Source organism: Coturnix japonica, chromosome 4, assembly GCF_054131305.1.
Source record: "Coturnix japonica strain WE chromosome 4, WE-NBRP24, whole genome shotgun sequence".
Classification (NCBI taxonomy): domain Eukaryota; kingdom Metazoa; phylum Chordata; class Aves; order Galliformes; family Phasianidae; genus Coturnix; species Coturnix japonica.
The window spans coordinates 61,200,462-61,213,446 of record NC_140666.1 but is presented as its reverse complement, the minus strand read 5'-3'; the positions used below and the strand labels follow the sequence as shown (position 1 = coordinate 61,213,446).

Here is a 12,985-nt window from a genome sequence, read left to right as displayed (position 1 = left end):
AGCGTTGCAACCGCGTGCCCTCCATGTCAGCTCTCCAGGAGGCTGCATTGGCCGGCTGCTTGCCTATCCCATGGCCAGATCTAGTTTCTGGGTTTTCTGGTGCTTCCTGCTCAAAGGCAGACCTCAGTGCCTGCACTGTGTGAGCAGCTACAATCAAAGAGCTACTGGATGGGCCCCTCTTGCCATGAGGCTGTTGCTTTGACAAAAACCCACTTGTAAACATATATCTCTATATAGTTGTGTATAAAAGGTATCCTGGAAGATGTTGAGTTGAATGAGTCTAATTTGCAAGCTCTTTTTCTTTCAGTCTATTATTCACTACAGTAGCATCAGCTGGATAAATCAATAAGCTCTTTCATCAGACTGCCCCTGCTCCAGCAAAGAGCAGCAGTCTGCACCAGTATTGATTTCTGTGGGGATAAAAACTGTGGAGCTCTCTCCATCCCTTGTAATTACAGTATTTTGCACCCAAAGCTGCAGTTTGTGCTTACCGCTAACTGTGGCATTTCTTGTGCAACTCTGCTGTCACATTTATTCAGACTAATGATCTTGCTAGTACACACATACACTCTCTTATTCGGTAGTTAGTATTTTTCTGTTAACATGAAAGGATGAACAGTCATTAAACTAGAAAGCCTGCAGAGAGGCAGAAGGCTGAGCTGAAGAAGAAAAGTAGCTGCAGTGACAATTCAGGGCGGTCATTACTATTTTAAGTTTCCCCATGCACAATATTGCCTAGCAGGTCCCGTTAAAACAATTTTGTAATTCCCATAACAGCATTAATATGATCTTCTGGAACAAAATATGGTGTAGTGTAAGAGGAATTGGATGGTTACCACCCACACTAGTTGCGTTACTGCCTCTATAGTTGCATTATTTCCCATTTGAAGTACGAGAACTGCAGTAAATACTTTGGTGCAATGAGGTATGCTTTTAAAGGCACACACTGCATCTCACAGGGGATCGCTATAAGCTGAAACACTGCAATTAGCCCTCCCCTCATCCCACTTAATGACTTTTGTGGGTGTTCTGCGTGGACACCAAGCAATCACAATGCTGCACCACCGCCTCACACTCCAGCAGAAATTTGATGATGGAATCACAAAAAGCTTTAGAGAAAAGTACAGTGTGAAGTGCTTTGCTGTGCCCAGTGGTGGGAAGGTATATGTGTGATACTGGAAAGTATCTGGTTGCCCAAATTTGGCTTTGCATTCTGCATAAATTGCTGTTGATGGCCAGGAAGAGGTGGACACCCTATAAAGTGAGTTAACTGTTGGCTGGAGGCTTTCTGCATGAGTGGTGATGTGCAACTGTCTTCTTGCTATTTCAAACATAAGGTCAAAAATATTAGATGCTGTATCAAGCTTAGAATCATAGAATAAGCCAAGCCGGAAAGGACCCAGAAGGATCATTGAGTCCATCTCCTGGTTCCATACAGCACCAACCAAAAATCAGACCGTATGTCTGAGAGTGTTGTTCAGATACTCTTTGAACTCTGGCTAGTTTTATGCCATGTTCCATGCTCAACCACCCTCTCTTGGTGAAGAATCTTGAATGTGTCCATGCTCAAATTGTTTTATCTGTGTCCTGTTGGCTGACGATCTCAGGTGGCAATGTTCAGGTCTGTTTTATCCCTAGCTTCAATAAATGAGCTCAGAAAGTGTGTAAACATGAGCATGGGTGCCTGTTCATGCTGGTAAAGCATGTCTTTTCTGAAATCTGAAATTCTGAGATCATGCTTATTTATAGGCAAGTTGGCACCAACATAGTCAAGAGAAAGTAATCTAAAAGGAAATTTCCTTGGGTCAAGCATAATCAGATCCATTGTGGACTTTTCCTTTATTCCTTTAAATAAATTAGCATGAGAAGACTGAGGCAGGCTGCTATCACTTAGAGAATGGTAGAAAATAATCAAAAAATCCTCACCTGCCACTAAGGGCATCACTAGACCAGCTCCCTGGTCACTACTATACTATAAGTGAACCACATAACTTATGTGCACAGAAAACTAGTTGAATACACAACTTGAGAAATAGCCAGCTATGCAATGGAGAAGATGTTATTACCAGAACTGTATATCCATTTCTTGTTAAAACGGCCCCCTGCTAGTTGAGAGTGAATCAATGTGTTGCTTCTATAGTTGCCAAACTCTTCAAAATCCTTGTATGAAAGTCAGATTTAAGTTCATAAAATTGCTTCTTGCAGCCACAGTGACCTAAGCTTATGAAGGAAATAAAGTTTGTCCTGCTGGTTCACTAAACTGTTAACTATGGCCCTTTTCCAGCCCTGTGCTGTTTGTATACAGATCTCATGTAGAAAGGAAGGCTAACCTGATACTGTTTCTCCCTGGAATGTATGTGTACTGCACGTGCCCTGTTTGTTTAATGTAATATGCCAGAACTTTCTGATGGGATAAGCATTTGTTTCCCTTTTTGGCTTGTTTTGAAAGCCGGCATTCAGCAAGGAATTACAGAGCAGAGAAGTCTGATGAGGACTTCTGGTCTTCCAGAGCAGATTAGTGTGCAAAAAGCAGGGGAATGTTTTTCAGGCTCCAGGAGGTAAGCAAAGCTCTCTCAAGGGAGATTGCAACAGAAGCCTATGTGTGCAAAGGAATGAAATAAAACCTTTTATTAAGAGCATGTGGGTCAAGAGGGAACTTACAATATGTTCAGTCAGTTGGTGTAATGATATATCCACCTGGCCAGTTGCACCGAGCCCTTGCGGGGGGGGGGGGGGTGGTTATTCATTTGAAGAACACATCTCGTCTGTTCCTAGAGGAAGTTTTCTGCACTATTGTTATTTGAGATGACTAAAGAGTTGTGATATTTTATTTTTAACCCCACTACTATGTAATGATGTGGCAGCTAAGGGAATTTATGCACACATCTCAGAGTTACAACTCTTATTTATTTTTATTGTAGCAACATGAGAAATCCCTAGCCAAGGAGCGTCCACACTCCGGTGGGTCCTCTGCAACTGCCTAGTTAGAGTTCGTGCCTAACAAAGCTCCTACTCAAAGCAGATGAAAGCTCTCAGTATAAAACAAAAGTGCAGATTTATAAGCAGAGCCTGGAACACTGAAACTGCTTTTTTCCACCCGTCACTTCAGAAAAAGCCCCCTCCCTATTAATTTTAATGAAAGGTGGGCACTCTAAGATCTCTAGGCTGTTTTGAAAAATAAGCCAGAGAATATATTACCTTACTTGTGAGCTTATAGACCTGCCAAGGATTTTGGTACATCACTGAACATCCATTCAGGCACCTCCTGCTTCTCACAAGCCTTTTTTCCAGCTCTTTCAGCCTCTGGATGCATTCTAACTGTGTTTTCTGTTACGAAGTTGCTTGCCATGCATTCCCTCTTCAGTGCCAGCTCCTGTTCTTGTTTCATCTCTCCCTGTAACTCACTTGCTGTGGGCCAGCTGCAAAACAAAGCAAACCCCAGGAAATCTATTCAGGCACTGCAAATGTTGAATTTGCGAATACACAAACTAACAAATTGCAGTGCTAGACGTGTGTTTACTTTTGCTGTCAAACATCTGTAAGAAACCCAGCATTAAGGTTACGTGCTTGTAAGATATTAAACACTGGCACAAGATTTAGCTAAAAGGTCAAAGTCCTTAACTTTAAAAGATTGCATAATGTCAGAATTGCCTCTTCTAATCCAAATCAAATTGTAGCAACAAGTTATCCTATTCCTCCATATTCTCCCACCCCATGTAGCTGACATGCATGTTTAAACTAAGGCAAGACCTTTCTAACAGTGTTAGCAAAAGTCAGGAATCTAATTTAAAATGAAACTACAGTTTCAATCTTAATTATAGAATATCATACCCTCTTGTTCAAGGACAGAAATGAGAGAGACTCCCCATTTAACCTATACACTCAGGAAAGATCTGAGATAACACCCAAGTAAATAATCAGTTACAAAACCTCGAGCTTCTTATTTATTAGCCCACCCTGAACTTGCCAATAATTAGTCCTTTAACAGGAAAATAAATTACTGTGCATTATCTCCAAGATACCTGATATCATATCTGACCTTCAGCATACTTGCTGCAGACTTGAAGGTCTTTCTTTGAGAAAGCAAATAGAAGAAGCTCAACACATTCTGCCTGACATATTTTTGCAGCTCTGGGAACTTTATTATGCACTATCCCCCTCCACCCCCCCTTTTTTTCGTTTTTTTTTATCAACCATAAATTAGAGATGACATTTTCTTGTTTATATGCTGGAGTTTCTGCAAAATAGCAGGGGAGAAAAACAATTAGCAGCAACTGCAATCCAAGGATTACTGTTATTATTTCTTCTCTATTAAATCTGTATTAGAAACATGTTAAGTGAGCATGGAGGTTTAGTCCTAAACAGTAGGAATATGGGATTTACTCTGAGGTTATATTTGTACCCTTAACTTTGCTCCCTCACAGAGAAAGAACTACCAGCAGCTTGTGCGGCCATGGCCAATGGGCACTGGAGGGAGAAATTCAAAACTCCTATAAGTCAATTTAAATCTCCTAATGTCCTTCTCCTTGTGAAAGTGACTGCTTTTCCATGACAGGGAGTATATGGAGACCTATGTAGTTGCATCTGAGTTAACATCATCACTTGAAAGCTTTGAGCATTTTCACATTCTGTTTATTTTAAAGATTTTTTTTCTAAAAACAACAAACTTGGCAAGCAATTCTGAGCGTCTGGAGCTGGAGAAAGAGGAAGATACTGAATTACCAACGAAAGATCTCACCTTCAGAATTAAGAACAGAACTAGTCAGATGCCTGTTATTTGGGACTGACATGGGAAAAAAAAATTACTAGCTTGCTGGCCTTGATTTATCAAATATTTGAACTCATCTAGCATATGTACATACATACACACGGTGAGAGCAAAGAGTTGTTCTTGTAAAATCTCGTGTCACTGTGCACCACCTACCTACTTTAAATTGTCTAAGAACTGCTTCAGTCACATTTTAGGCCTCTACATTTGAGAATTAGTCTCTATTCATCTTTTACAGCTCTGTACTTCAGAGCCTGTTGCCACCAAGAGGTTATTACAACTTCACTGTCACTACACTGGATAAAACCATCAAAGTAGAGAAAGAAAAGCATCAGTTGAATGAGTGCCCTCTTCTTTTTTTATATGCAATTTAAGGGCATTGACTTTGGAACCAAAAGGGGAAAATGGGCTATTACTGTATATCATGCTCAACCTGTCATGTTCATTGCAACAGGATGATATGGGGACACATCATGTGGCTAGGCTTTCAAAAGGGCCACATAATTACGTGACCCCAGCTCCTTTTAAAAGCACTGTGCAGAAGAGAAAGTAAAGAGCATTTATAGATTAGGAGCAAGTGATGCCAGATTAAAATATTATGCATTAAAGAAACAAGCAGTTATGATGTACTTTATGCAATCTTCACTTTATTAAATGCATGTGCATGTCTCAAAATCTCACTAACCTTGATACAGTCTCAAAATATGTGCCATTAGCTGTGACCTCAGCAGCTAATGGCATAAAGCAGTTTCTTTGTAGGATAATTGTAAATGTTTTTGTAAATATGACCTGAACTGGATAAGTATCAATGTGCCCAGAAAGATCACCTTCAGCTGCTCCACCATCTTGCATAGTTACCTGCAGGAAAGAGAAAGTATTGAAGTAAGCAGCTGAAGAAAATACAAATGGAAAAGGCTTTGTTTTCCCCTTTCTTTCTTATGTTGATATTTTATTTTCTGCAAGTAACAGAATATAACATTATTGTAATGTGCTAAAAAATGAAACAATAATACAGTTTCAATATGACTACAAACCTTGTAAAATCTATTAGGGATCAAAAAGGGGAGGCAGTTACAAAATTCTCTCTGTGTGAAGCCATAGCCTTCTGTACACCACAAGGAGTAAAGTTGTCTTTAAAGAGCTTACAATGTAAAATCAGACACAGGATTTCAGGACACTGAATTTCCATTTTGTGTAGTATGTATGTGTATATATGCTCATTAACATTTTGAGAGGTATATTCATCCCTGGGGACAAGAGGTGGAAATAGCTCAGAAAAGTTGCTTTGGTGGCTTTTTTTATGACAATCTGTTTCAGCTTCTAACTCAGAGGAATGAGCACCATAATCTCTGCAGAATTACTATCTGTCATAGGTCTGAGGATCTTCATTCCTACCCCATCCCTTGGCAGACAGGTTTCTCCTGAGGCAAATTGCAGCAGCTGAATACTTGCTGTAAAAAGAGATGTTCTGCTATGTCACAGACAACCGTCTAAGCCAGGTGATCCCACACATTCAGATATTTGACTCCAGTGACATGCCTTTGAGTCTCCTGTGGTTACTGGCACAAATGGATTTCCAGAAGGTCAGAGCAAGGCATGTGGAACCAGAATGCTCTGGCTGGGCTCCCAATGGTTAGGGATCATTTGTGTTTGCAAATAGCACCAAACTAATTAAATGAGCTTCAAAATCTATTTAGTTAAATGGACTCAATTTCCCAAAGCATTGTAAGTGTGACTGGTACAGAAATTGAGTTAAACTAAATTGATAAAAAGCCCATTGAAGGCTTTTCTGTGTACCAATGTTAGACTGGTTTTTCTTTCCAGTCCTCTGACCTTTGACATATTCACCCTTTCAGCATATTACATTGTATAAAGGTGCTTAAATTGCTCTAGATATTCTTTATGGAAAGTAAATAGCCAATGCCTAGGAAATGCATCTTTATAATGACATATCTGTATTTGTACAAAGCATTTGTGCCTATGTAATTTTAAAAGTCTACCTTTTACACTTTACATTTTAATAGAAGCACTTTTACAGGGGAAAAAAACCATGTATTTACAAGCTTAAAGTGGAATATGAAGTAGAACGCATGGAGAAACATCCACTTAATTAAAGACTTTTTCATAATATATTTAATGTGCAATTACATTGGTGAAATTTCTGTGCTTAATCCAAGCCTCCCACTGATTCTCCAGGTATGACATAGAGTGAGGTACTTGTAAAATGAGGGAAATAAATAGCCAGTGTTGGTAAGCTGCTGAGATCCTCGAACAGAAGGGACTATGCAAGTGTAAAGTATGTTTATTACTATTTTATTTGTCCAGCAGTAAGTTACACAACAAAACATCAAAAGCTGCTTTGAAAATGCACATTTCTCAACAAGCTGTAGGAAGGAGCTTAAATTATTTTTCTCAAAGCAAGTAGCTCACTGTGAAGCCAGCAGCTCTGCGTGTGAGTCAGCAGCCTCAGCAGCCTTCCTAGAGTCAAAGCCAATAGCACCTTTCTACATCTACCCTTGTTAAAAAATTTGATGATTCTGGTAGAAGTCCCTGAGGTATATGCCAAGCAATGATGTTGATACAGGGAAGAAAAAAAGAAAAGAAAAAGATGTCAATTCACTGTGGTTACTTTGAAGAGAGGAGGGGAGTCATTCTTCATTATTACAGGTACTAATCCCAGCAGGTTTGCATCATTATCCAATGAAAACATCCTTTCTCATTGTTTGAAGGTGTCATCAGAGGGACTGGCATGAAAGCCTACTTTCTAAAGCAGCGCCTGTGCTGTGATTCTGGGAGCATGGCCATGGACCAGGCTTCTGTGTAGCCAGCACTGCTATGTGCAGCCTCAAGCATTCCATTGCCATGGCAAGGCCCCATCCCTTTTAGAACACTCTTTCATGACAAAGGAGAGCTTAAAAAATGTTTTATTCTAGAAGCTCCTGCCTAAATGGCAAAGGGTGCCTATAGTTGCCATGTTTGAGTCATCTCCTACAATTGTGCTTAATTTGCAAGCACAAATGGAGCTGGCATTTGATGCGCTGTTCAGCAGACTGCTGGCACAGCCCAGCTTGGCTGGGTTGCTTAATAACCAGCCTGAGGTGAGGAGTCCTCTTGCTTCATCCAGGGGAGGTCTTATGGCCACCACAGCCTAGCTTGTGCAGTGCTGTCTCCTTGACCAGGACTGTGCACTTCCTAGTCCTCAGCATAGATGTCCATTTATCTATCCATGGCCAGCGTGCTCAGGCATGACTATTGGCACCTGGTAAAAAATTGGTATGCCCACAACTAAAAGCTCAGCATGGCATCTCATGCCCTTAGCCCTTCCACTTCGTCCCCTTCTTTCTTCTATATAGAACACATATTTTTCCAGCTGCAAAGGTTTGCTCAGAAAGTGTTGCCACTCAGTTCAGTAGTGGCACACACAGGAGGGTAAAATTAAATGCCATTTGCAAAGTATATCACTGTGTAAGAAAAATGGTTATAAAAATTTTCCTCATCTTTTCCTCATCTTTGTATTAGCTGTGCTTTCAATATAGACACAAAGCATTTCTAGTGAAGGTATCAATCATTGGCTGCTTCAAGGCTGTTCTCTGTAGTTATCAGTATGAGAATCTATGCAAAATTGTAAGAGGCAGGTAAGTATTTGTGACAAACAAGGTCTAGGAAGAGTTTGCTGCTTCTTTCAGTGTATTTTGAGACCACAATTGGTTACTTTACTGAGAAGATTTGAACTTGGATTTCTACTTTGTTGGGAATAGAAAAGGCTGTCAGTAAACTCAAAGCTAATTCAGGCAGTGCCATTTTTTGTGCCCTCTGAGTGGCAGATATCAAATCATTACCTGTGTGGCAGGAATGGCATGCAGCCTCAAATGCCAAACCTGCCAGCTGAAGAACAGCTGAAGGAAAGGGGAATGACCTTTGTGGCTTTGCACAAAGGAGTGCAAGCTTTGCACAAGTTTAGGTGATGAAGACCTGATTCAGGTATTCTACCCTATGCCAGCACCCCCAAAAGTACTCAATGGGGCACAAGAAATGCAGGGATCTCCCAGCAGATTTGACTATGAGGCTGAAGAGCATTTGGAGAAGCAGAAAGCCTAAATTCAGCCTTGTTTTTTACCTTGTATTTCTCCTGGCTGCCCCCTGCTCTCCAGGGACATCTTGCCATAGGAAATATTGTCCATAATGTTATAGCTGAAACAGCTGGAATTTAGGTGGACTAAATATGCACCTCGGCATTCACCTGGGGAGTAATTGGGGGATAACCAGCTCACTGTAAATTCATGCTCCAACTTACTGAGCACTCACTCAAGCCCTCAGAAGTTGCCTGCCTGACTTTTTATGGCCAATGCCTCGAGCACACTGATAGAAGTGGGAAGCAGTTATTACAAAAGATTGAGTGTGCATGCTGAGAGTACATGTAGATGAGCTTGCCTCAACAGACCAAATAAATGAGTGTGAGAACATAATATTTCTAAAAGCAATTGTAAGTCTGGAATCGTTGCGGTGAGATAAAGTTTTAAGTAGATATTACAGACAGTATAGTCTATCCTATAATGTCTCAGAAAAAAAAGCCATCATCATCAGAAAGCACCTCTTCTTGTTCTGGTATTTCAGTTGAGGTAGCATTTATGTAATAGTTAATGTCTGGAAACTTTGTGGGGAGGTATGTCTATATGTGCAATTGGGACAGACTGTATCTTCATTAGCAAGCGGCACAGCAAGGTAGGATGAGATATGCAAAGCTCAACAGATGCTGAGAACCGATCTCAGCATTTCTGGGAGCTGGAGATTATTACTCTGATCTGCCTGTAATGTGGTCCTGTACATTAGGCACGCACCAGGAGTCCAGTTTTGTTTCATCTGTAGCAACCCAGATGTGCAAGCTCCCCACAGTGTGCCCCAAGGCATGGGGGAGATGGAGAGAGCTGTGAGATTCCTTTCAAAAGAAGGAATATGGGGACCCTTTCCCAGGCACCCACCTTGATTCCATCCATGGCAGTGACTTACCTTTGGTTTGTGATTTCCCTCTCCAAAAGGATGGGACTCAGAGCCTTTCCTTTGCTCCCCATGTGAATGGAAGGGGGCTGAGAGGTATTCAGCAACTTCATTGATCTTCTGTAAAGCCAAACAGCCTCAGTGTGCTTCTCTGTACAAGCTGCAGAAAGAAGAGACTAAAGAAACGATCTCTCTTATTTAGCCGTTCTGAAATATAACTGTAAATTGTGTTATCATTTTGTCGATATACAGGGCTTGCAAAGATTTCAAATAAATAATGCTATGACCCCAGGGGCCTTATTGATTTTTTAATAATTCTGAAGAGAAGCCACTCAGTTTCCTGTTTGCTGACAAATTCTTTGCTCCCTGAGGAATTCCTATTGAACGCATATTAAAGACAGGATAAAATAATTCCATGGAAATCCAGAAAGAGGGCTTTCTGTATGGACTCTGCTCAGCAAATGGGTATTTAACCTCTGACCGGTGACGACAGGTCTCCTTTAGCTCTATTAGATCAACAGCAAGCTACTATAATTAAATAAAAAAACTGTTTAGAGCCTCACCGAACATGTCCTGGGAATTAAAGCATATGGCAGGGATATGGAAAAAAGACTTTCCGTATGCTAATGACCCTTGATGTCTGAAATAAATTAGATCCATTAGAGTTTATGCTCAATAAAAGAAAGACTTTAAGCACTCCAAAGTTAGTGACTCGAGACCGATTTTGGCTTAGAAATTCAATCTGCCTGCTTAGTAATTCTTAGTAAGGCTCTGGAGGAGACAGAGGATGCAAAATCATAATTCTGTGCTGTATCGGAATTCTAAAGTGCCATCAATTTATTTTCCTTTTTTTTTTCTTTTTCCTTTTTTTTTTTTTTTTAATTAAACCATTTTTCATGCTTCCTTTTTTTTGTTCTCCTCATTAATTTGATTTTGTTCCCATTTTTGTTTAATTTCTTTCTTTTTAAGGTTTCATTTATCCTATTTCAACTGAACAGAGAACCCAGAATGAATATGGATTTTCTTGTAAGTTTAATGTTTTATTTTATGTTCCTGGACTCTAATGCAATGCTGTTCCTGGGGTCAAGCTTTAGTATTATGCCAGCTCTGTGTGCCTAGGCAAAGAGGGATTGCGCAAATGAAGCTGCCTGCTTGACAGTGGTTTCCCTATCAGTGGGCTGACACAGACTGATCACAGCCCTTCTACGTAGGGAATATGGGAGAAGAAGCTGCATCAAATGCAGAAAATGGAGAGAATGAACCCTCTCTCTCGTTAGTGCTTCCTTAGCAATTGGAGGAAATGTGGTGGAGGGATAACTTTGCATTGAGCTGTAACTCAGAGATCTGCTTCCTGAACCGCTGGGGATGTAAGTCCTGCTGTTTTGAGGCTGGCACGTTGCAAGTTTCATAGCCAGAGGCTGATGGACTTTGATCAGTCCTTTTCAACATCTGCCAGCTCTCACCTCTGTGCTGGAGGGCAGCTTAGCTTAAATGACTAAAAGGTGGGGAGCAAAAAATGAAATAAAAGTGATTTCACATGTTTTAAATTAACAGAAATGGGCTGCTAAAATGGTCTGATTTGATTTTTCATTTTCTTTTTTGCATTGTCTCTGCTACTGGGATTTTTCACTATGTAGAAATACATCAAATTTTGATCATGTTTTCAGACCTTTTGGAAAAAAAAAGTCTAGTCGATAACGATGCTGGAGATTACCCTGGAATTAGTGCTGAAGATACGGTATAAACAGCTAGTAGAAATATCAGAGCCATTTTCTCACAAGACAGCTGTAATAAATCTGGCTTCCTTTTAGTAAATTACCACATTATTTCTCGTGCTTGCTTTAGCTTTTATCCAAATATGTATGTGTTAATGCCAGCAATGAGAATTCAGCAGTTGATTCTTTGTTTTCCTGGATATTTTAAAAGGCAAGTGGGTAGAAAAGAAAATGGCTCAACACCTTATAGGTCAGAAATCACAAAATACATTACACAGGAATTCTGTAGAAATTTGACTTTTTGTGGTTGCATTTTTTTTTCCTTAATTAAAAAATAAGGCTTCTGAAGTTTAAAAACACACAACATGATCTTCGCTAAATAGATAAAACACTAAATACTAATATTATGACGCTATATCATGAAGACATACTGTTTTAGTTCACAGGGTGAATTTGCTTCATGAGACTAACTGTGTAATGAGTGTTCTGTTTAGTGCTTCACTGCTTGGGTGTTATATAGATGAACAAGTAGGTATGTAAAGAAATAGAACATGACTTAAAGAGAAAACAGAGATCATTCCCCATAAAAAGGGCATAGACCTGTTATATAGCTTTAGAAATGGATTTTAAATTAACCTATAAAAAGGTAGTAAATATCTGCAGGAAATGGGAATAATAAGAATGTATTTTGTCAAAAGACCCTGTGAGGATCACATTTCTTCAAGGTTCTTGCCTCTTTTCCTCTAGCTGCACCAGACTCAGATGATGTTGCTCTCTACGTGGGGATTGTCATTGCTGTGATCGTGTGCCTGGCTATTTCTGTGGTTGTGGCCCTGTTTGTCTATCGTAAGAACCACCGTGACTTTGAGTCAGATATTATCGACTCGTCAGCACTAAATGGCGGATTTCAGCCTGTTAACATCAAGGCTGCAAGACAAGGTTAGTTGTCACTTCACTCCATGTTGACCAATTCAGGGGGATACTATAAGGATATGGTCTCTTGGGGTGTACGAATGATATCTGCAGGATGCTTGTTGGCACTTCATAATGAAAGAAAGATTATATCCATTTGTTTCTGATCGTCAAGTGCTAAAAACCTACAGTAGCTTTTTTCAGATGTGCTTAGGAACATACAGCAGAGGAATTTAACTTCTAAAGGGAGAATGTGAATGTGAGAGTGAAACAGACATTTATAAAATACAGGTCCTGTTCAAATTTACATCAAAGGTAAAGCTATGACAGAAACAAGGGAGGCAGGATTCATCACAGGAGGAATATTACAGTACAATAATTCCATCACATCTGCCTCCCTTTTACTTCACTAATAGCCTCTTTTACTGTGCCCTGTCTTACATGCATAAATAGTGCATAGTTTAAGAAGTACTGCGTCTTCAGTGGACAGTGTAGAAGAGATTGTGGTGTAATATAATTTAATAATTAACATTTTTATAACTAGTCCATAATAGATAATTTCCATGCTTCAGTGGCCAAAAAACAAACACTCTTA

General features: G+C 39.9%; 1 protein-coding gene across 2 annotated transcripts in view; it reads left to right on the top strand.

Moving 5' to 3' along the window:
• Nucleotides 1-12,985, top strand: part of UNC5C (unc-5 netrin receptor C) — a 227,898-nt gene that overhangs the window by 193,739 nt on the left and 21,174 nt on the right. Inside the window, exons 8-9 of one of the 2 annotated variants that reach the window (XM_015862012.3) lie at nt 10,733-10,789; nt 12,226-12,417. In XM_015862012.3, coding sequence (XP_015717498.2) covers nt 10,733-10,789; nt 12,226-12,417 — 249 coding nt within the window. The remainder of the gene's footprint in view (nt 1-10,732; nt 10,790-12,225; nt 12,418-12,985) is intronic. The other variant, XM_015862013.2, reaches the window with a different exon arrangement.